The 23,313-nt window shown below is 53.6% G+C and overlaps 1 protein-coding gene across 3 annotated transcripts in view; it reads left to right on the top strand.

Annotated features, from left to right (window-relative positions):
- The window catches only part of PRKCQ (protein kinase C theta), a 93,824-nt gene that overhangs the window by 67,086 nt on the left and 3,425 nt on the right, over positions 1-23,313 (top strand). For all 3 annotated transcript variants that reach the window (XM_039871026.1, XM_039871024.1, XM_039871025.1), the window contains 4 exons: positions 13,217-13,308; positions 14,650-14,712; positions 15,700-15,838; positions 20,333-20,521. In XM_039871026.1, the coding sequence (XP_039726960.1) occupies positions 13,217-13,308; positions 14,650-14,712; positions 15,700-15,838; positions 20,333-20,521 (483 nt within the window). The remainder of the gene's footprint in view (positions 1-13,216; positions 13,309-14,649; positions 14,713-15,699; positions 15,839-20,332; positions 20,522-23,313) is intronic.

The raw sequence follows: 23,313 nt of genomic DNA, 5'->3' as shown, positions 1-23,313 counted from the left end.
GCACAAGCGTCATTATGACCGGCTGGCTGGCTGGCTACTCGGGCTGCGAGGAGCTGAGTCCCTTTAGAAATGAGGTGCAAAAGGCGAACAACCTTGCATCACACTTTCTGGAGGACCCCGGGCTGCTTTTGAAATGTCCCGATTTATTATTCAGATCTTGCGTGTCGAAGAAAATAACCAATTAAGTACCACAGCCGAGTGTACAAAGCGGCAATCGATAGGGACGATGATTTGCTCTGGGAACATTTTGGAACTGGTCTTTTTGAGGGGACAGTCGCCTTTGCATACTAGCGAAGACGTGAAGTAAGGTAAACGACTCTTTACTTTTCTAGAGAATTGTTCTTTTTTTTGGAGAAAGTTATTCATTGGCTTTCTGCCTCCCAAGACCCCACCTGCTAAACAGCAGGTCGTTCAAGAGATTCTGAGGGCAGCGTTCTCGTGTTCCTTCCCAGGGGATGAGGGTTAAATCAGCGAAGGCTTTTGAAGTTCACGTACGGGGGACGTGTGCCCTGCTGAAGCGTGGGAACACGGAAGAGTCATTTAGGAAGCTGCCGCGGGTGCGATTAGCTGCAGACCGGGATTCTGGAGCAGTGCGGTCCCAGCTCAGGTGTCTGCCAGGCGGGGCCCGGGGCTGCCTCCTCCTCACCCAGGGCTGGGAGCGGGACTGGGGGGCTGCGGGTGGGACCCCGGCACCGGTGTGCAAGCACAGGGCTCAGGACGCAGGCGCCTGAGACATCATCAGAACGAGGCTCAAAGGAAATAATCTCTGGAACTGATTTTCTCGGCACTAGGTCAAGATAATTTTATACCTCATTCAGGCTGTGACAGGGATTACAGATCTCCACGACAAGAGGCTGGGGTCTTAGTAGGAGAAGAGAATGATGTTTTCGCCTTTATTTTGTATTGACATTTCTGGTTTTTTTTTTTTTAATATTTATGTTTTCTGTGTCTCACGTGAAAGTCCTTGTGTCTCAAATCGCACAGGCCCCTTAGCATCAAATTCAGTGTGAATGTCAGCTGACTCACTGCCAGATTTTAAACTCATATACTCAGCACCTATTTTTAAAATGTAGAAACAGGAAAAGCCCACGATAAGAGTTTCTCTACAAGCATGATTGTCCTCAATCTTTTAACTGTACTCGATGACAAGTTAAATAAAAACTATTAGAAACAAGTTCATCATAAAACCTTGAAAATACATTTCACAGATTACCGTAGAATGTCAGTGTTAAATTAACAAATTTTTCTTGCGCGCCTACTGTTTGTAAGTTCTGCATGTTTCTCCATAAAAGGCATGACTCTAAAACCGTATGGGGATTAAATTACAAAACTATTTCCTTTTCCTACCTAATTTGAATGAGTAAATAAATTTGTAAAAGTCTTGCCTAACTTAGAAAAACAATATTCCACTTCCTTGATTTTGAGATACCATTAATAATTAAATGTACCACTGCTCGATAAAACAAAATTATTTTTAAAACTATGTATCAGAGTTGTCTAAATGTGAAATAACGTGTGTGTCAATCGGAAATTACATCCCTGTTACATTTCTGGTAACAGGGACAGAAAACAAGAATGACTGAAACAAGGTTCATATATGAGGAGTGAGATGTGTGTGGTTCGGAGCAGGTACGATGGTTCCGTGGTGTCATTCATTCGTCAGAGGTCTAGGCAGCATCTGCTCCCTGTTCCTCATCCACAGCACTGGGCTTCCTCAGTCCAGCATGGCTGCTGGAGCCCAGCCCTCTCAGCCACCTTCCAGTCAGAAGTAGGAGGAAGAGGGAGAGGCTAGAACGAGCCCACGCCAGCTCTCTTTCCTTTACTAGATCACATCGGGCCCACAGAAAACTTCTACTTATGTATCTCTGACTCTTTATAACTACAAGGAAAACTGGAGAACTGAATTTTTGAGCCAGGCACATTGCCATCCAGAGTGATTTTTTTTTTTTACTAAGAAAGAAAGGTAGGCAAGCAGCCATCTGTGCTGGAACATATATTTTAACATAAAGGAAACTCTCCTTTTTTGAAAACCACCTTTATTGAGAGCCTGTCTTGTGCCAGATAGTTTCCTGGGGACTTTGAATGTATTATCTCATTTAATTCTGTGAACCCCAGTGAAACAGACAGTATTACCCCCATTTCACCCACGAGAAAACTGAGGTGACCTTTGCCTAAGACCGTTCTGCTGGGAACCAGGAACAGCGTTCGGTCTTACCCGGTGCCTGTGATCCTATACCGGCCCCCTACAAACTCCGACCACATGGGAATCTCAGTAACATGTCACCTCTGTAGTAAGCAACTTCTCCTCTGCAGGGAAGACAAAGCACTGGGAAACATTTCCTCTCTTTTTAATTTTGCTACGGTAAAAGAGAGGTCAGTAACTCAAAGCTCCTCTGATCTCTGATAACGCTATGGAAAAGTACGAGGGTTTCATCCCAAGATCAGTGTGGAAAGGAAAGCTGTGTCTTAGCACCGTGAGAACACCGTCCTGTTTTGTTCTTTAAGGCAACAGTTTTCCTTAGAAATCAACAGTGAACCACAGCCTACATTTATTTGCGTCTCCTTTGAATGCCAAAAGGTCAGTCTATACTCACGTAATTTAAGTGCGACGACTTCACACCTGGAAGAAGCTTTAGATCGGAGCAGAGCGAGGCGCCGTGGCTTCGCAGGGCCCGTGGGTCTGGTGTGAACTCACACTTACATCACTGCCCCTGACGTCCACACCCTCAGGCCGAATCAGTTGAACCTTCTGAGTCAGTGTTATCACTTTGAAATTTCTCTCTCGTCAAAAAGAAAACTGAGTTTCTGTTCCCATTTATGGAACACACAAAAGCCTGACTTCTGGGCTGGCTTCGTCATCGTCATCTCTCTTCATGGTTCCGGGCTCTGAATTTGATGCCTGACGCTTTGAGTGACTTTCAATAAGTCGCCGAACGTTTCTTTGCAAACTTGTTCTCTTTTTGCCTCAAAGAGGCAAAAAAAAAAAAAAAATTAAAAAAAAAAAAATTAGCACCTGCAGAGGAGTGTGAATCCTTTGTGGAAAGAGCGCCAAAGATTTCATTACTATTTGAAATCGAAGAAAAGCTCCTCTCGATGTGGCCATTTTTTAGAAAGTATGTCATTCTGGAATTTTCATGGTTTAAAGCAAAAATCCATCTGAGATGGCCAGAAGGTTTTTAATTTCAAGCATTTTATTCAGAAACTGTCTCATCTGAAGCTCTCACCAACACTCTAATCCATAAATGCTCCAGTTCAGCTAGGAGAGCCGGCAATTACCCCAATTCAGAAGAGAGAAAAAAAAACAAAAACACGTGAACCGCGTCCCCAAAATATTTGGATGAGTGAACTGAGACAGGAACTCAATGTTGGTGACAGTGACCGATCAGTCTCTTCTGCAAAGTGCCCGGTGGCTCTCTGAACCCCAGTATGCCTGCACGCCGGTCCAGAAACCACACGCCCCTTCCATGGGCTTCGACGCCCTTTCTGTGCGACTCAGCCATGATTCGGCAGATGTTAGATTCACGGTAAATTTACAACAATCGGTAAATGTCCAGATTTATGGTAAATGTGTGCTGCAGCACCACCCCCCCAACCCACCCCCACCCCCCCACCCCATCCAGGGCGCTAGAGCTAATCAGCAATTAACAAGCAAACACTCAGGTGTCCTGTGGGACCGGAGGCTTCTTGGATGAGTGTGATGCCGCGCCCTTTCCACACGCCCTCATGTGGCCGTGACAGTGCCTTCCCGGGCTCCTGTGGCCACGGGGTCAGCCCGCTCTGTCAGCTGCTCTCAGAGCCCCGAAGTATTGTCCTCAGCTCCCCTCAAGACGTGAGCGCCTTGCATCTGCTTTGAGAAAGGCCCCCCTCCCGCCTGCGAATCCACTCGCTGCCCCTCGAAAGCCTGCCCAGAGGCTGGCCGCTGCATGACGGCTTTTGGACCCCACTGACACACCCCAGTTTCTATCCTTCACCCCCTCGGCCTCTCAACTTGCAAGACCCAGAAAGGGCGGCTTTGTCCCCATCCGGCCTGGCCTTTGCTGTGACTCCCTTGCTCGGGCCTCCATGTAAATAACTCTCTCCTTGACCTTGAGAAGCGTGTTTCGTTCTTCTCCTGTTTTGCGTTTCCCACAGAATGCTGGGTAATGTTCCGGGGGTGAGGGATAGGAAAAAAAGCAATTGCCCCTAGCAAGTCCCCTTGGCAGACAATGCAGCCTCCAGAACCCTCAGGTGCCAGCAAGGCCGGGGCAGGCGAGCTCGTGGGGGGCGGGGGCGTCCATCCTCGGCCCACCGCTCCCCCTCTCCGCGCCCTTCGATCCCACTACTTGCTCCCCTTCTTTCCGGGTTCCCCCTGCCCTGAGCCCCAAACCGCTCTCATCTCCTCATCTCTCCACGTTAAATCTCCCGTCATTACCATGCCCCGTTCCCAGCTGGCAGGCTCAGCTGGAGAACACAGGTGAGAAGCAGCACGTGCGCCCAGCAACGACTTCTCCTGAAATAGGGCACCTGGAGACGCAGCTCCACATCCAGGCGAGACCGCACGGCGTCTGAGGGGTCACAGCGTGCACCCGAGGGGTCACCGCACACCCGAGGGGTCACAGCGCATCTGAGGGGTCACCGCGCACCTGAGGGAGGCACAAACGCAGGACTCTGGGAAACCATGGAGTTGGAGGAAACCCACAACCCAGGCTCAAGCGCCAAACCCACAAAAAGCCCGCTCCTCAGGAGGAAGAGGAAGAGGAGGAAAAGCAAGTGACAGGAAGGGTCCTGGGGAGGCGCGGGGACCCGCGGAGAGGAAAGAATTTCAAGAAAGAGGGGCCCGCGTATGCAGAGTGCGGGGGAGGCCGACCGTGACTGTGTCCTTCAGGAGGAATGGAAAGCAGCATCTCATCAGGAGGCGAGGGCCTGGGTCAGGCGACAGGCCTGAGGGGCGAGGGCAGGTGGGCGCAGTCACTGGTGACTCAGAAGTCCCTCAGAAAGAGCGTTTGGGAAGATGACGCCTGCTGTGACCACAGGGCTTAGGGGCTCAGAGTAATGGAGGACGCCTGGGACGCAGAAATAAACCACACGACAGGAAGGAACTCGAAGAGGAAGATTCTGGAAGAGGAAGGGGTCAGGATCAAGACCGCCCCTGAGAAATCAGGTGAAAGGAGGCGGCGGGGGAGGGACCCGGTTGAGGGTGCTCACGGTGACCGCGATCCCCCCAACACCGTGGGGCGCTGCCTCCGGAATGAGACGCACGGGAACGGACTGGGACCTAGACACGCAGAAAAGGCTTCACGCGTCAGCCACGGGACCCCAGCAAGGACTCGGTCAGGGACAAGCAGCAGTTTCGAGGTCCCATCTAAGCACCGAAGTTGAAGAGAGAATGCAAGCCCGGATTGTCCCAGGATGGAAAAGAGGAACGGCCTCAGGACAAAGTGACACTTCCGTGTGGTCTACACCCATTTGCCATTTGTGTTTACCCAGAAGGAGGGAGCTCTCACATCCTAAGTGCTAACAGGCTGAAAAAAAAGAAGCAGTAAGTCTCTAGGCGACTCTATGGGAAAAACAATTTCTAGAGGAGCAGTTACAAATATTTTAAGTGGAAACTGTCAACCCGAATAAATAAAAACATGTTTCTAGAAATCACACTTTCAAGGAAGATTTTAAGTAGAACCTGCAATGCTACCTTCTTTGTCTAAATTTCTACCTTTATAAGGCAAGTGAACATTATAAGAATTTATAAGACTTTATTGGTCTCCGTGTTCTTCAGTCCCTATTTGATTGATATTTGCACAAATTCCACACGAGGAAGAACCTAAACAATGGTTTTCTTCCGGTCACATACGTGAGCATTGCTTTGACCGTACTGGCTAGTCTGTATCTACTAGTTTTCTGAATAAACTTTTTTTTAGACCAGATTTAGGTTTGGAGGAAAATCGAGTGTCAAGTACAGAGACTGCCCGCGATCCCCCTCCCCCAGACCCCACGGTTCCCCCCGTTGTTAACATCCTGCTTTAGTGCGATGCGCTTACTGAAACTGATGAGTCGGTATTGACACGTTATCATTCACCAAAGGCCATGGTCTACCTCAGGGTTCACTTTTCGTATTGAATACCCTATAGCTTTTGGCAAATGTATGACACATGTCCACGATGATGGCATCATCAGGACCGTTTCGGTGCCCTGGGCGTCCCCTGCGCTCCGCCTGCTCATCCCTCCCTCCCCGCAAACCCCTGCCAAACGCTGATCTTCTATATCATCTCCACGGTTTTGCCTTTTCCAGAATATCACGTAGCCGGAACCACACACGACGTGGCCTTTCCAGACGGGCTTCTGTCGCTTAGCGATGTGCACGTGAGCCTCCTCCGTGTCTTTTCATGGCTCATTTCTTTTGATTGGCAAGTGATAAGCCACTGTCCGCGTGGACCCCAGTTTGTCTACCCACTCGCCTTTGGGGTGCGCCTTTGGTGGCTTATTGCTGCTAATTTGATTTGTTATACCCACTCATTGTTCTCATGACTGACTCAGCAGATGTAGTATTTTTCACACGTGAGGAGGAAGTCAGATCCTGTCATTTTGATGCCCAGGAAGCTGAGATCCAGGGAGGTCGGCCTAGCGGACCACAGTCTAGTGCGCGTCCCTACTGTCAATCCAAAGCCGTTAGTAAACATCAACTCCAACTCACAACTCATTTCGCCCGAGAATTAGCCACTGCATGTCCTCCACTCAGACCCAAGCGAGTGGGGGTCTGCCCGGCCCCTCGCTTCCTCCGAGCACGCTTCTCCCCACAGAGCGGTCCGTCATACCCGCCTCGGCTCTCATCCCCAATCAGAAGCCCTGCTCCAGGACCCCAGAATGCCAGACCCAAGTAGCTCAAAGCATGTGTGCTCACATCCTAGGTTCTGTTGTGGGAAGCGCGGGGGCGGGGGGAGCATTTAACAGGTGCAGGATTGGGAGGAATTCGAAATTCTTCACTGGTACGTCCCAAAGTCCCACACTCTGCCGTCCAGTCTTAATGGTACACTCTGACCTTGGGTGCCACGGCGTTTGCTACGTATGCTCAACACGCAATAGTCTTAAAGGGGTCTCTGTCACAACTGTTTTGATTCTAATTGTATTTCTTCTTCAGACACGGCACGTCTTATATAAAATTTATCATATTAACTTACTCGCCTTTGAAGAAAAAAAAAGAAAAAGAAAAAATGACGGTGACTCTCCTCTCCCTCCTATTCCCACGCCATTCTTTCTGGAGAGGGCGTCTATAGTCCTGACCTCCTTATGTGACCTTTGCAGGGTCTCTGCACGTTTTCGAAATGAATCGTCATTGGTTGGATAAAATCGTTAGCTAATTTCTTTAACGCGGCGAAGCTCTGGTTTACACAGTAACACACGCGCGTTAGGCGACCATCAGCTGCCCTGAGTGGTCATCGTTATTAAGTAGGTTTCCAAGGTCCTTATTTTCATTCTCTTTGTAAAACGGAGCGAAATCATCACAAGGAGAAAGTGGCGCGGGAAAGTCAGGTCGCAACAAAATAACTCTGAGCCCACCTTCGCGTCCCTCCCCCCGCTGGCTAGGGGATCCATGCACTGTCAGACACTGGCATGTATTGACAGCTCCGGGACCTCTCGCTTCTCTAAGTGACGTTCGTGTGTGCAAACTCAGTCCCGTGAGCCCCGCATAACCGATTCCGTTCAGTCCGTCACTTGAATCCTCTGCACAAAGATTTCCCCTGAGAATTCTGCACGTGTGGCGCTGTCTCGCCGATTACCTTATCATTTGGGAAGCTCCACCTAAGTCATAATGTGCCCAATGGCCGTGGTTCGCTCACTTTGCCTTTTCCCCCAAGAATAAGGGGAAAAAAAAAAAATCAAACGAACAGTGAAACCCGGGGCGTCTTTAGGTGAGTAAAGGGGACGTAGTCGAGCATCTCCCCGACACTCCTCGTTTCTCAGCGATCGAGACTGAGGCCCAGGGGTGGTGCAAGTTACCCGGTCACGAGCCCACTAGTGACAGCAGACACGAGACCCCCACTCCACAAACCTGTGCCGCCGTCGCCGACACGCTAAGTCTAGGACCGACGTGGAGCATCCCACCCCCCACCACCATCACGATGTCAAGTCTCACTCCCCCACCCAGAGAATCATTTACATCAGTGAAGGGACCACCAGGCGACAGGAGAGAGGCACGCACTGAGAGGTTCCTTCCATTCTCACAGCTCTGAGTCTGAACGGAAAGAACGGACTGCGGGGGGCCCGGCTCCCCATGTTTCTTGAGCTGCAGGACCCTACAGTTCCCTTCTCTGGGGAGGAAAAAGCTGCCGAGTGTTTTATTTTTATTTTTCAGCTGGCTTTTAGACTGTGTCCTTTAATGGCGACAGCTAGCAGGTCCCAGGTGCGTGCTGAGTGCCGACCCTGAGCCAGCTTCTCACATGACACGACAAGCCTCAGAGCGGGCAGCGCTAGGCCCTCCGTGTCACAAACGAAGACGACGGGCTCGGGACAGGCTGGAGCCTCTGCAGGTCATAAGGATCGGCAAGGGCACAGCCATGGCCCTAACAGTCACCCTGAGTCGCGCCCTCCCGCGCTTGGTCCTGCCCAGCCTGACCTTGACCCGGAGTTTCCCCAGGGGACAGGCTTTTGTTTTTAACGGAGGTCCTGCCAGCTTCCCCGTCAGCCAACGGAGGGTCACCTTCGGCTCAGAGCGCCATGCCCCCCGACAACCGTCTACGAAAGTTGGAGACCATTCTATTCGCATTCACTTTTTCTGACCAGGATTTGGGATTCGACTTTGAGAGGGTTTATCCGTCCTCCGAACTGCACTGTTTAAAACCCCGACCCAGACCTCTGCGGTCTGCATGTGCGTGCATGCGTGTGTGCTAACTTCGTCACAGAGCCTCTCCCTGCGCCCACTCAGTGAGTGGGCCGCCAAGGCCCCCAGCTACCAGGAGCCCCTAGAAGAGAGCGAGGACTCTCAGACCAGCACCCTCTAGAGGGATGACAGTCCCCTGTCCCACCCACCAGACTTCCAGGCATGGACTGCCCATGTGCCCCTTTATTTATTGTTTATTTTTTTAACATTTTATTTATTTTTCTCCCTCCCCTCTAGTAACCACTAGACCATTGACCATGTCCCTGAGTCCTGTTCGTTTGTTGCTTTTAAGTTTATATCCCACATATCAGTGATATCATGTGATTTTCAACCTTTCTGTCTGGCTTATTTCGCTTAGTATGATTATTTCATGATCCGTCCTTGTTGTCGCAAATGGCAGGATTTCATCTTCTCTTATGGCTGAGTAATATTCCATTGTATATATGTACCACAGCTTCTTTATCCAATCATCTGTCGTAGGACACTTAGGTTGCTTCCATGTTCTGGCCACTGTGAATAATGCTATTATGAACATTGGTGTGCAAGTGTCTTTTCGCATATAAGTTTTCAAGTATCTGGGGTAAATACCCAGTAGAGGGATTTCTGGGTCATATGATAGATCAATTCTTAGCTTTTGAGGAACCTCCATGCTGTGTTCCATAGTGGCTGTACCAATTTGCAGTCCCACCAGCAGTGTATTAAGGGTTCCTTTTTCTCCGCATCCTCTCCAAGTTTGTTATTACTTGTCCTGTTGATTATAGCTATTCTAACAGGTGCGAGATGGTATCTCATTGTGGGTTTGATTTGCATTTCCCTAATAGCTAGTGATGTTGAGCACGTTTTCATATATTTGTTGGCCATTTGTATGTCCTCCAGGGAGAAGTGTCTGTTCAGGTCCTTTGCCCATTTTTTGATTGGATCGTTTTGTTGTCGTTGTTATTGAGTTGTGTGAGTTCTTTGTATATTTTGGATATTAGGCCCTTATCGGAGGCGTTGCTTGCAAATATGTTTTCCCATTCGGATGGTTGTCTCTTTACCTTGTCAACGGTTTCTTTTGCTGAGCAGAAGAAGCTTTTAGTTTGATATAGTCCCATTCATTTATTTTTGCTTTTACTTCCCTTGCCTCTGAGGTCAAATTCATAAAATCTTCTTTAAGTCCAAAGTCCTTGAGTTTACTTCCTATGTTTTCTTCTATGCATTTTATTGCTCCAGGTCTTATATTCAAGTCCTTAATCCATTTAGAGTAAATTTTGGTGTGTGGTGATAGACAACAGTCTAATTTCATTCTTTTGCAGGCGGCTTTCCATTTTTCCCAGCACCATTTATTGAAGATTCTTTCCTTTTTCCACTGTTATGTTTTTGGCTTTTTTGTCGAATATTATTTGCCCATATAAACACGGGTTTACTTGTGGATCTCGATTCTGTTCCACTGGTCCGTGTATCTGTTTTGCGGCCAATACCATGCCGTTTTGATTACTGCCACTTTGTAGTATAATTTGAAGTCGGGCAGAGTGATGCCTCCAGCCTCATTCTTTTTTCTCAGGATGGCTTTGGCAATTCGGGGTCTTTTGTGCTTCCATAGAAATCTGATAGTTTTTTGTTCTATTTCTTTAAAAAATGCCAATGGGATTTTGATGGCGATTCCATGAAATCTGTATAATGCTTTCAGTGATAAGGTTATTTTAACTATGCTGATGCTTCCAATCCAAGAACACGGAATATCTTTCCATTTCTTTGTATCTTCTTCGATTTCTTTCAAGAGGGTCTTGTAGTTTTCATTATATAGGTCCTTCACATGTTTCATTAAATTTATTCCTAGGTATTTTATTCTTTTTGTTGCAATTGCAAAAGGAATTATTTTTTCCACTTCTTTTTCTAACACTTAGTTATTAGAGTACAGGAATGCTATGGATTTTTGATCGATAGGAATACTGATTTTGTATCCAGAAACATTACTGTATTTGCTTTTTGTTTCTAGTAGTGTTCTTGTGGAGTCTTTAGGGTTTTCTATATCGAGAATTATGTCATCTGCAAATAGTGACAGTTTGACTCCTTCATTTCCTATTTGGATGCCTTTTATACCTTTCTCTTGTCTGATTGCACTCGCTAGGACCTCCAATGTTATATTGAATAGCAGTGGTGATAGTGGACAGCCTTGCCTTGCTCCTTATCTTAGAGGGAAGGTTTTTAGCTTTTCACCATTAAGTGTAATGTTGGCCGAGGGTTTGTCATAGATGGCCTTTATTATATCAAGATATTTTCCTTCTAGACCGAGTTTGTTAAGTGTTTTGATCATAAATGGGTGCCATATCTTGTCGAAGGCTTTCTCTGCATCCATGTGCCCCTTTAAAAAGCCCATAAAAAGCTGATATTCACCCAAACCAAGGCTTTTCTGCATCCGTTATTCTTTAAAAAGCCCATAAAAAGCTGATATTCACCCAAACCAAGGCTTTCTCTGCATCCATGTGCCCCTTTAAAAAGCCGATATTCACCCAAACCAAAGGCTTAAACGGAAGCAAAATGCCATCATAAACAACCGAAGACAATCGATGGGCTACTTTTAGTGCCCCCGGCTTAATGTGAAGACCGGAACTAAAGTGGTTTTGAAAGCTTTCCGGTGGGACCACGGAGTCACTCGGTGGGATTAAGTGTGCCATCCAACACGCTGTAAATCTCCGTCACCATTCGATCAGTGGCCGCCACCTCAGCGTGGGCCTCTGGCGTCGCCCGCGGCAGAGAGCAGAGTTTCCGAGCTCTGTGGCCGCACAGACCCGACCCCCTGACCCCAACCCCCGACCCCCGACCCCGACCCTGCCAGGTGCAGAGTCTGACGGATGCGGCCTCTCACCTCGGGCCGCCTTCCCTCCCCTTCTCCGAGTCCAAACTGACCCTCTGTAAATTCCGAAGCTTCAGCCTTCACAGCACTTTGCAACCTTAAACTTAAAGGGACCCTGTCACACGGGCACTGTGACAAGCCGCCTCACTCAGCTCTAGACCTTTCCTCTCTCCCAAGACTCAGGGGACCCCGCTACCGTGTGCGTGGGCTGTCACAGGTTCGGGTGAAAAGGTAAAGGTGGAAGCCGGTCACGTGGAACCGATGTCAGGAGCGTGAGGGAAGCTGGGCTGAGAAAGCAGGTGTGTGCCCGCGAGGCGAGCTTCAGCTCAGAGCATGCTGGAAGTGGCCACGTTAGGACGCACGGAGGCAGAGGATTCAGGCCTGTCCGCGTGACAAAGAGCGAGCTCAGTGACCTCCCGTCTGAGGTCGACTTTGGAAAAAGCAAGATGACGCTTACCTTGTCCCGAATTTTTGAGATATTTGCCACAGTCCTTGGTTTCCCCAGTTCTGTGAAAACGTGACCTCAATAAAAATAACAGGCGGTGTCTGCGGCCGTCAGACCGGAATGCCTTCCGACCCTCACCTCATATACCCTACCCCAGGGCCTCAGTTTCATACTGAATGTAAAAGTTAACTCTGTTAAAAAGCCACCCAGGTGGCGTTTTTTTAGGGGCGCATTTGTGCACAGACACTCCACGTGTCTCTGCACTTTATGGATTACTAATTCTGTGGGGACTAAAATCCCAGGGCGCTCAGAGGATTGCGAATGAATGTGCTGAGGACACACTGCCTCGCAGAGGACAGCTGAGGCGCACTGAGACGGGGCAACTCTGAAACTGACCACGCCCCGCAGACGCCCTGGGCTCCGGCTCTCTGAACACGCGCAGTACCCTGCTAGGGGCGATGTGCCCGCAAGCTGTGGCTTGCCGCAGAGGGGCCTGGACTGGACAGAAATAAGACTGTCGGCTGTCGGCCCCCTGAGGGCAGGACAGCGGGGGCGGCGGGCAGGGGAGGGGGGTGTCTGGTCATCTTTGCTGGCTGAGGCAGCAGTGAGCTCCCCCGCACTGCTCCCCCAACTCCTTCCCCTCCCTGAGCGACACCTGCAGAATGTTCAGAAGGGTTTGCTGAGTGTCGAGGGACTGGACGCCTCCACCCCGTCCCTGGCATCAGAGCCCCGGCTTCTGTCTCCTCTGCCATCCTGCGAAGTCGATTTCGGCAGCAGACACCCCGCTGGGTGCCCAATGCCCTCCCACTGTGGACGGGCGAGTCCAGCAGAGCCCTCACCCGAACTGGGCCCCGCCTGCTGAGGCCCAGGGTACAGCACCCCAGCAAACAGCCTGCAGGCGCCCAGGCTTCCTGCCGTTCAGAAATGCTCCGGATCGGCCAAAATATGTTGGCGATCTTTTTAAAAGCGATCTCGAGACAGAATTGGTTCTTGTGAAATCACCTAAATCCACTGAAAAAGTAGTGGTTGTGTTCTTTGTTTTTCTGAAGACACTAAAGGTCGAGACTGTTGTTTCTTTCCCTAGGAAAACCTCTTCTTCGTGATGGAGTATCTCAATGGCGGAGACTTGATGCACCACATCCAGAGCTGCCAGAAGTTCGACCTGTCCAGAGCAACGTGAGTCTGGGGTGTCTGCTGCTCTGGGCGGGCGCTGGGTCCCCATGGCGCCCGCAGGACACATTGTCCCTGCGGCATTTCTGCCTCCTCACTCTGCACGCCGGACCCCCAGAGCCAGGGGACCCCGGGGTTCACGTTGCACAGGCACCGGTTTTCCCCGTGTGTGAGCTCACATCCGTGCCCGTCTGCCTTCATTTCTCTGTGATTTGAAATCGACTACTCACTTTCTCAAGGAGCTGCCCCAGCTCACCGGGCTCCTGGGCGAGCTGAGCACAGAGGAAGAGAAGGCGGAGGGAGCGTGGGCCCCAAGAGGGGGGCGGTGCGGGGTGGGGGCGCCGAGGGGGATGGTTCCGGCGGAGGCCTTCCCGGCAACTTGATGCGGAGGCATAAAGCACAAGGCTTCGGGCCTGAGGGTTAGGGAACCAGAAGAGGCACTCAGTCTGCGGACGAGTCCACGTTCTTGGGCGTCAAGCAACCGAGAGGCACGCGTGAAACGGGGCAGCCGTGCCCACGTGGTAGGCCCTGCCCCTCGTCCCCTGAGCGCCAGTAAGTAGAACCACTGTGACATTCAAAGCAAACCCAAACCCTGCGCCCCGGGCCCATTTAAAAGGCGGGTGCGCACTGGCCGTGTGCCTTCCACACATTTACGCTCGCCCCAGTGGGCGCTTCGGGCCGGGTTGGAGCACCCAGCTCCTGCAGAAACTCTGCGGAAGCGGCCGTCCCGTGAGACCCAGGGAGCACCGCCTGCCCGCCATGTCTGCAGCAGAGAAGCCAGCAGCCCCTCTGCGTGCTGGATTCCCTCCATCACAGACACACGCCGTCCGGTGCGTCCTCCATGCCTCTAGGACGGACCTGCTGGCGTTCCTCTGTGAAGCCCAGCACACCTCGCGTCCAGGCGGTGGCCCCTCACCTCCAGCTTTTGTCCCACCAGTGGCCGTGTCAACCCGTGTCCTCGAGGGTGGGGAGCCGTCCCCCCACCCACCCACATCACCTCCTGTTCTTTCCTCCCTCGCTGAGGCTGCATTTCTTGCACACAAACAAGTCCCATCTATTTGGAATGCCCCTGCATACAGATCCAGGGGCTCCAAGCAGAGTTCGAAATAAAAGGGAACGTGATTTTCCCGTTATACTATTACATTTACCGCCGGTGGATGTTTTCCTAGGGGAAAGAAAGGCCCGTTTGAGCCCTGTGGTTTAAAACAGAAGGATGAGCGCCTGCGGCAGGCAGGGAGGGCTAATGTGAGACGCCAGCTGCGCCCCCGAGCGCCCGCGGGGGGAGTGGGGCTCTGCCGTCGCCGCCGTGTTAGCGCGTTCACGGTGAACCTTCGCCTCTTCCCCCAGGTTTTACGCGGCTGAAATCATTCTCGGGCTGCAGTTCCTGCACTCCAAAGGCATCGTGTACAGGTAACGTCGCTCTGCGGGGGCGAACTAAGCACAGGCCGGATCTCCGGGGCGGGTTCACGCGGTCACTGTACCTCGGTGACGCGCAATGGCCAGGGTGCTTTGGGGACACCGCTCATTCTCCACTCACCTCCGTTTTTCTCATTTCCTTCCATCCCTCTGCTTTCTCTTTGATAGCTTGTTCTTTCTCTCTCTTCTGCCTCCTTCGCGTCCCCTGTTTCTGACTGCTTTTGCTTTGGGCCACCCAGAACTGCTGACTGAGTGTTCCCCTGTTGTATGGGGGTGCAGGGGACTCTCCCTTGAACGCTCAGACACACCTGTGGACACCTGTGAGCCTGCGCCTTGCAGGCGAGCACAGGACGCCAGACACGCCCTCCTTCGGGAATGGCTGGCTGTGCACAGGCCCCCGCTGTACACGGTCACTGCGCAGTCCCCTTAGATGAAAGCTGGGGTACTCCAGTCTCCTGCCTTCTTTTCTCAAGACAGAGCTGACATTCAAACCGTCAAACGCTCAGTCGTCTGGTCTCCGACTTACTGCAGATTAAGGGGGAATTAAATATAAAAAGAAAGGCCCCCGGCGGGGGCTGGCGGGGCTGCAGGCTGCAGGCCAGCTCAGGTACGGCTGGGGAGCTGACATCGAGGGAAGACACAGGAGCTGGGGAGCTGACATCGAGGGAAGACACGGGACAGCTCGAAGGCCCCGGGGGAGGGGACGCGCGTGCTGCTCCACGGCCAGCGTCCACGGTCCTGCGCGGGGGCACCAACGAGGGTCAGGGGACGCGTCACCCAGCCCGCAGCTCTCTGTCGGGATGCACAGTCCCCAGCCCTGGTGCTGCTTACGGGAACGTCTAAGTGCCCGGTGCGTGGGAGGAGGTGGTGGGGGACAAGTGAGGGCTGCCCACCGACAGCGTGAGGCGAGGGGCCGCGCGCGGCTCCGTTTCAATCAGGTTGTCCTTGATGGAATGAGATGGTGCTTTGCTCGTGTTTCAGGGACCTGAAGCTAGACAACATCCTGTTAGACAAAGATGGACACATCAAAATAGCGGACTTTGGAATGTGCAAAGAGAACATGCTGGGGGACGCCAGGACGAACACCTTCTGCGGGACACCGGACTACATCGCCCCGGAGGTGAGACGCGCAGGCCCTCCCCGCCGGCCCCGCCCCCGGCCCACAGGCCCCGCCCCCCGCAGGCCCCGCCCCTGGCTCGCCGGCCCCGCCCCCGGCCCACCGCAGCCCCTCCGCCCAGCCTCCCTGAGCCCCTCCTCCCGCGCAACCCAAAGGTTCCGGGAGTCCTGGTCCAGGGTCCGGGTTTGTGTTCTCGAGTATTTCATAAACGCGGCCGCACACCGGGGCCCCCGTATATGCTTCACGGGGAACGATAGTCGTGCTGAGGGGGTCCTCTCCCCAAGTCCTGGGTCTCACGGCGCGTCTTCTCAGTCAGGGCTCTGCCTCGCCCGGGCCCTGAACTGTACCCACGAGAGGAAACGGGGGTGACGAGCAGGGGGACACTGAGCAGACGCACAAGTGCACACCTGAGCGAGTCTGGCGTGCTTTGTGGGCCAGGAGAGCCTGCCCTTTGACCCCGGGGTTCCCGAGTCCACCGCCGGGCCCCTGACCTTCCCTAAAACAAGGACATTTAGGTCACGAGTTCCTGCAAGCGTGAAAGGAGAACCTATGACAGTTCTGGGGTTAAAAAAAAAAAAAGCATCGCTCCCATATTCTGAGCCCCCAGAATAGGCACTCAGGAGGCTCCAGATCCACCCAACTCCCCCCCACCCGCCTCTCTCCTGTTATGAGCCTCTCCGGGAGACCAGACACCCCCTGCCGCCCAGTCTGCCCAATTCCATGGCTCGCATCACTGCTTTTTACCTTGGACTCTCCCCGCACGACTGGATGACAGCTTTCAACTCAGGGGCTGTTTCTCATTCCACTTTTAATAACTTTTATTTTGAAATAATTATAGATTCATGAGAAGTTGCAAAAATAGTACAGAAATGTGACCCACATGTACCCTCCACCCAGTGTCCCCCAGTGCTTACTTCTTATGTAACTATGGTACGGCTGCGAAACCAGGGAACTGACATTGGTATAGGCGTGCACAGTCCTACGCCATATTACTACGTGTGATCTCAGTCGCTTTAGTGTGCAAGGACAGAGTGCAAGGCTTGGCACGTTGCAGTGCTGACGAATAACCTTTGGGAAGGATTGATACATGTGTGCGCGGGGTGCTGTCGGTTTCAAACGCAGTGGTGGACCCCCGCCTTCCTGGGTCAGACAAATCGCCAGCAGATGTCTGCCACTGCCAAAGCGACTGTGGCACCCTGAGAAATGTGCGTGGCTTTGCCCTGAGCTGACGTGGTGCTCAGCTTTGATTAGATCGGCCTCTGGTCAACAAAAATAACAGCTTTTAACTTTCCTGTCTGCAAACGCCTTTGTCACACACATCCTGCCCCTGGCGACCTGTCTTTCCTGATTCCGCTTCCTCCTACGTTGTCCAGTAGTTAGCTTCGCCGACTTCTCTGCCGCTCAGTCTCTCATCTTCACACGATTCCGTTATCGGTCCTCTTCTCTTAACGTACATTCTCCATGAGCAACTCCAGTTATAATTTCCACGCCAGACTCAACATGGCCAGCCCGAACTACTGCTTCTCGCTCTGGACCTATATGTCCATTTTGCTTGAGAGCTCATCTAACAGCTGCAGGCCACTGGAGCATAGCTGGCCCCAACTCCTGCCTCTGCTGACCCTGCCCGCCCACCCGCCCCTCTCCTTTACCCTCTCAGTGGACGACACATCCATGTGCCCGGCCACCTGGGACTTATCTAAGGTCCCCCGTCTTTCTTAACCCTCCTAAGCCCAAATACAAAGACCTTTTCAATTTAGACCTTGGGACCCCGGTCTGCTCTCCCCTCCCCAGTCCCGTGACTGAATGAACTCTCCCTCGAGTCCCTCCCAGTCCTCAGATGAACCCTCTGCTTCAATCCCAGGGGCTTCCCCGGCTCCCTCCCGCCGTGCTGTGGGTACCCCGCTCCAGGCCCTCCGCCGCTCGTCTGGGCCCCCGTGATACGGCGCCATAACGCTGCCCGTGCGTCTCCTTTACATATTTTCAAACTTCTCATCAGTTACAGAAGCGCCCCCAGGGTCCGTATATTGTATGTGAATCTCATACATTGTCGCCGACATAGTCTGTGTTATAAAACACGCATAAAAAGGAATATAATCAGGTCGAACTGATGATAAAACAATTTTAAAAAACTAACTTTTATTCTATCGATAGTACACACATATTTATGCTTCATTAAAATAACGAGCTAAATAACCCAAAGGCCTGGCTTCACGACAGAGCTTTCAACTGCTAACTAGACCTTAAATAAGGCATGTGACCTGAGTCCAGTCGCCGCCCTCGTTGGGGACAAGGGAGCCTGCCTTGGGGCTCATAAATAAAGCACCCAAGGCGCACCTGCCCTGATGCATGCTGGCAAGCACCTGCAGACACCCTGTTCCAACAGGGTGTGGCTGGAAGTAAAGCTACACTTTTTTCTCCTCCCTAAGACTGGAGTTCCGCGTGAACACCCCCTCGCCCTGAAAGCCCACCGCAGCTGTCTCCTGTCCTCCACCTGCCCCTCTGCTCCCCCTGCCCAATGAACTCTTTTAGGAAGATATGATGCTCCAGCCGCTTCTGGTTGCTCTGGGCTCCCCCTGGAGGCACTGCTGGGAACTGCGTGTGAACCAGGCCCCGCGTGAGGCAAATTTACACCTGACCTGTGCACGTGTGTGTGTCTTTATTTTCTTTATCATTCTCCCGGAGTCTGCCTACTTTTAGGCTATTCCCTAAGGCAAAGTTAATTTTCTCTACACTTGAAAGTGGACTTTAGCGTTTAAACATTGAGCTAAGGCCACTGAGCAACGTTTTGATACTGGAAGCCAGTGGCGGATGGCAAGATTCTGCTTGCAGCTCGATCTTGGTTTTCACACGTGGGCACCAGTCCGTCTAGATGGGTATCTATCCCGTAATACAGAGTCATCGCCCTATGACGAAGCACTTCGTCTTTCATTCTTTTCACTGGATCCTCACAGCAGCCCCGTGAGGAGCCGCGCAGGCGTTATCACCCCCTTCACAAAGGCGGCTTCGAGAGGTGAGGGCGTGTGCCTGAAACTCAGCTAAGCGCCCCACAGCTCCCCCAGCCCACCCCGCGGCTCCCCGGCCTGCCCGCCCACTCCGCGCGAGCATGGACGTGCTCACGCGGGGCGCTGAGCTAAACCTTGAGTCGCACGGGGGAGGGGACGGCCAGCCTCATGGGCCCAGTCTCTCCTTTGACATTCGCTACTTCAGAGCCACCACCTGTCCTGTCTGGGACAGTGAGGCAGCTTCCCCTCAGCCTCCCCCACCCCACAGCTCTCCCCACCCCTCAAATCTCCTAAAACTCTTTTCCTTAAACCCCCTATCCTTACCCCCCCCACTCCCACCATCACCCCTGCCCTGTGGTTCCTCCCCTCATGCTACCAGGTTCTCCCCTGCACCTGCGGCTCCCCCTGTCCCCCACCCCGCGGCAGCTGGCGTGAAAGATAAGGCTCACCTCTTCCTCACTCAGCAAATTGTCATTATGCACCTACTGCGCACTGATTTTAATCGTGGTAAAGTATACAGACCATAAAATACACCATCTTACCCACTTTTAAGAGCACAATTCAGTTGTGCTAAGCATAGTCACATTGCTGTGCAACTGATCTCCAGGGCTGCTTCCTCTCGAAAAGCTGAAACCATACCCACTAAACGGGAACCTCTGTCTCCCCCGGCCCCTGGCGACCAGCGTTCCGCCTTGTGTCTGTGAAGGCGGCGGCTCGAGGTACCTCATCTAAGCGGAATCCTAAGGCATACGTCTTGTTGTGTCTGGCTTATGTCACTCGGACAGTGTCCTCGAGGTTCACCCGTGCTGGTTCACATGTCAGGATTTCTTTCTTTTTTAAGGCTGAATAACACCCTGCTCTGTGTATAGGCTGCTTTGTCAATCCATCCACCCGCTGGTGGACCCCTTCAGATGGGCCGTTTCAGAGAAGGTTGCGGCATGGTTTGACGGGGTGACAAGCGTCAAGCAGAGTGACATGCACCCTCCCTTCTGTCTTCCAACATTAAACAAGGAAGTTGCTGAAAGGCTACTTTCCGCTGCCTGGGTGTGACTCCTTCGTGTACAACCACCAGCAGCTGGGCTTTAAGGGACGGACTCAGTCAGACGCCCTCTCCGGGTGCTTGACCGACTGCAGTGACTTTAGAAGTAGAACACATGGCTCTGGTTTAGACAGCACTTCGGGACCCCGGAGAGCCCGGGGGTGCACCAGCCCCCTCAGATCTGCACCCACCACCCCCTCCCCACATCACAGCTCAGTGGTTACACCTGAGGCCCGAGAAAAAGTCAAAGTTGAAACCCGAAGCTGTCTGCTCAGTTTTGGCACTGCCCACCCCTTGCCGGCCGATCATTAGCTTCTCCAGAGATCCCGTTTTCGGTGCCGTCTCTGTTAGAACCGCACACGCTCTCACCGCACGGCCCCCGGGGCCCACGCAGGGGTTTCCGCCCGGATACCAGCCTCGCTCCGTTAACTGCGTCTCTGCCCCGTGCGCTCACAGATCCTGCTGGGCCAGAAGTACAACCACTCCGTGGACTGGTGGTCCTTCGGCGTTCTCCTCTACGAGATGCTGGTCGGCCAGTCGCCTTTCCACGGGCAAGACGAGGAGGAGCTGTTCCACTCCATCCGCATGGACAATCCCTTCTACCCACGGTGGCTCGAGAAGGAGGCCAAAGATCTTCTGGTGAAGGTAAGAAATGAGGCCGGGAGACTTCGCCGGACCCCTGCGAGGTCCTCTGACCAGCCTTCCAGTCTGCGACTCACACAAGGGGGAGTGAGCGACATTGTGTCGAGCCTAATTAGGATGGGATGCTGCAACCTGTCTTACCCGGGGCACCAACGGGATGGACGTAGACAGCAGCATGAGTCTCACACAAGCCCCCGTGCGCCGTTTACACAGGAACGCCGGGCACCAGTGCCGTGGCTCCTGGGGGCCCTCACACTGAGGGGTAACTAGTCCACGGGACAGGAACTGTCTCGGTTTCCCCATGGTCCCTATTAAATCTATTCTCCTGCCCCCGGTGGAAAATTTGGACAAGGATGCACGACTTTTCTGCTCACTCAGAGGTAAAAGACACTGCCCGTCACTCCTGCATCATAAAATACCATGTGCATTGAGAAATTAAAACTAAATTAAACGGGTCCCAAGGGTCTGTTTCAGAGCACACCTGGTCACACCAGGGAGGGCACGGAGGGCACGTGGCTGGCGGCCAAGGCCCCCAGGAGGGCTGTCGAAACCCTTATCACTGGGGCCATTTCCAGCCAGAGCCCTCGGGACACGGGCGTTGAGCGTGTTCCCGAGGCCAGCCCCGCCCGCCGCCTGCTGGGCAGTCTCTGAGACCTGTGGCCCCGCCACATCCCCCGCCTGTGTCCCCTGGAAGTACTGGCACATGTTCCACCCTGAAACCCTGAGGGGGTAGCAGTCTCCAGAATTCACCACCGGAGCAGAAGTCAGGCCCGGAGGTGACAGCCAGGACCAACTGAGAGTCACGGCAGAGCGCGCCAGACGTGGGCTGGGCGCTGGGAACCACGAGCCCCGAAGCAGGAGCTCCAAGGTGGACCGACGCCCGGACGAGGACACCCGGAAGCCATCCGAGGGACCCGGGCTCCGGGCTGTGTCCCAGGTCCCCTTTCTCGAGGATGTGAAATACCATCTACGGTGTATGAGTGTGACGAGTTATAAAAACTGCAAATAAACCCTGGAGACACACGTGCTAATTACACGTAACGATAACGACCACCGGCATTGACCGGGCCATCCCAGCACCCGTCGGACTCAGAGAGACCGTCCCGTGAGGTCAGGAGCCTCGCGAATCTAAAGGAAGCAGACCACACACCCGGGTTTTTAAACAAATCAGTGTTTGGATTTCTGGTGTCTCATGTCGGCTGGCTAAAAAAACCATTGGGGGAAATACTTTTTAGCCTTGCTCTCCCTACGCTAAAAAGGACGACGGGGTAAGAGCTTTGGACGTTAGAAGCTGTCGGTGGCTTTCGCCAGCCTGCCTCTCCCCACGAGGAGCTCCGGGTCAGGACTGAAGGCGACACGCCTTCCTCACTCACGGAGCTGAGCGCGCCTCGGGGGTGTGGAACGGGGGACTGTTCCGGGGCTCTCCCCGACGGACGACGCGCCGGCCCGAAGCGCTGCCGAAGCCCCCTAGGACCCCCCGCCCAAGGCTGCTGGGGTTTCAAACTCTGAGCCCGCTCAACTCCGCTTTCACTGTCTGTGGTCCAGACTTAAGCAATAAACTTTGAAAGCTCCCCGAACAACCAGTTCGGATGGCTTTAAATGACAGAAGGAAACACGCATAAGATGAAAGCTGATTTCGAAATTAACCAATTAAAAGACAGATAGCAGTGAAAACGGGGAGCCGGGTCATGCCGTCCGCATAACGCTGAGCTCCGGCGTGGCCGCGGCTGCCGCGTGCCAGGTGCCTGGCTTTCAAAGGACTTAACGGGACGTGTGTTCTGGGCCGGCTCTGGCCACGTGACCAAATCGCACAGACCGGGCAGCAGGGGTGACAGGAAGCTCTGGAGGCGGCGAGGCCGAGGCCGAGGCCGAGGGCCAGCGGGGCTGGTGTCCGGGCGTGTAGAGAGCTGTCCACTGTCGCCTCGCGAGGACGCCGATCCTGGCGGAGCAGGGCCCACGCTTACGGCCCTGTCTCGCCCACCGACGTCCCGACTCCAAGTGGGGCCAGGGCTTCAGCGTGCGGGTTTGCAGCAGACACAGCGCTGGAGGCCCGGGCCAACGAAGCGCCCCAGAGAAGGGGAGGGAGGGAAGAGCCGGGGGCTGTCCGCAGGCCCCGCGGCCACCTCTGCAACCTGCCGGCGGCCGGCGGCGCATAAAGCTGTGCCGCTCCGGTCTGTTCCCACACCCGGCTCCCCTCGCGCCTGGGACGTCCTCGGCAGGGGGAGACGGCCAGGGGCGGCTGGCGCCAGCGGAGCCGAGCTGGGCAGGAGCCTGGCGACCGTCTCGAAGGCGAGAGGGACTGGGTAGCGGGGGACGGTGACTTCCAGCCGGAGGAGAAAAGACGGAAGCCACGTGCACGAATAGCGCTCGGCAACAGAAAGCAACGCGCTATTGTCGCTATCCAGAACCACCTGGCTCGGCCTCCAGGGCCTCGTGCTGACCCAGAAAAGCCCATCGCAGAAGCTCGCACGCTGGGAGTCAACGCGTGCCACGTTCCTGAAAGGACAACGGTGCAGGGACGGACGTCAGTTGAGCGTCGGGGCGGGGGCGGTGAGGGAGTGGAGGCAGGGGACTGACCGTGAAGGGACGGCCCCGGGGAGGCCTCCACGGCGACGGGGCAGCTCTGCATCTCGCTCGTCGTGCTCCCCGGATCCCCGCGTGGTAGAACGACCCGGAACAGGACACGCGCGTCGGGCCAACGCCGGCCTCCTGGGTTCGAGGTCGCGCTGCGATTCTGTAAGACGGAAGCGTGAGGGGAACCGGCGAGAGGCACACGGCACCCCTCTGTGCAGCTT

The sequence above is a fragment of the Pteropus medius genome, unplaced genomic scaffold (genome assembly GCF_902729225.1).
Source record: "Pteropus medius unplaced genomic scaffold, Ma_sr-lr_union100, whole genome shotgun sequence".
Taxonomy (NCBI): Eukaryota; Metazoa; Chordata; class Mammalia; order Chiroptera; family Pteropodidae; genus Pteropus; species Pteropus medius.
This window is presented reverse-complemented; position numbering and strand designations above follow the sequence as displayed.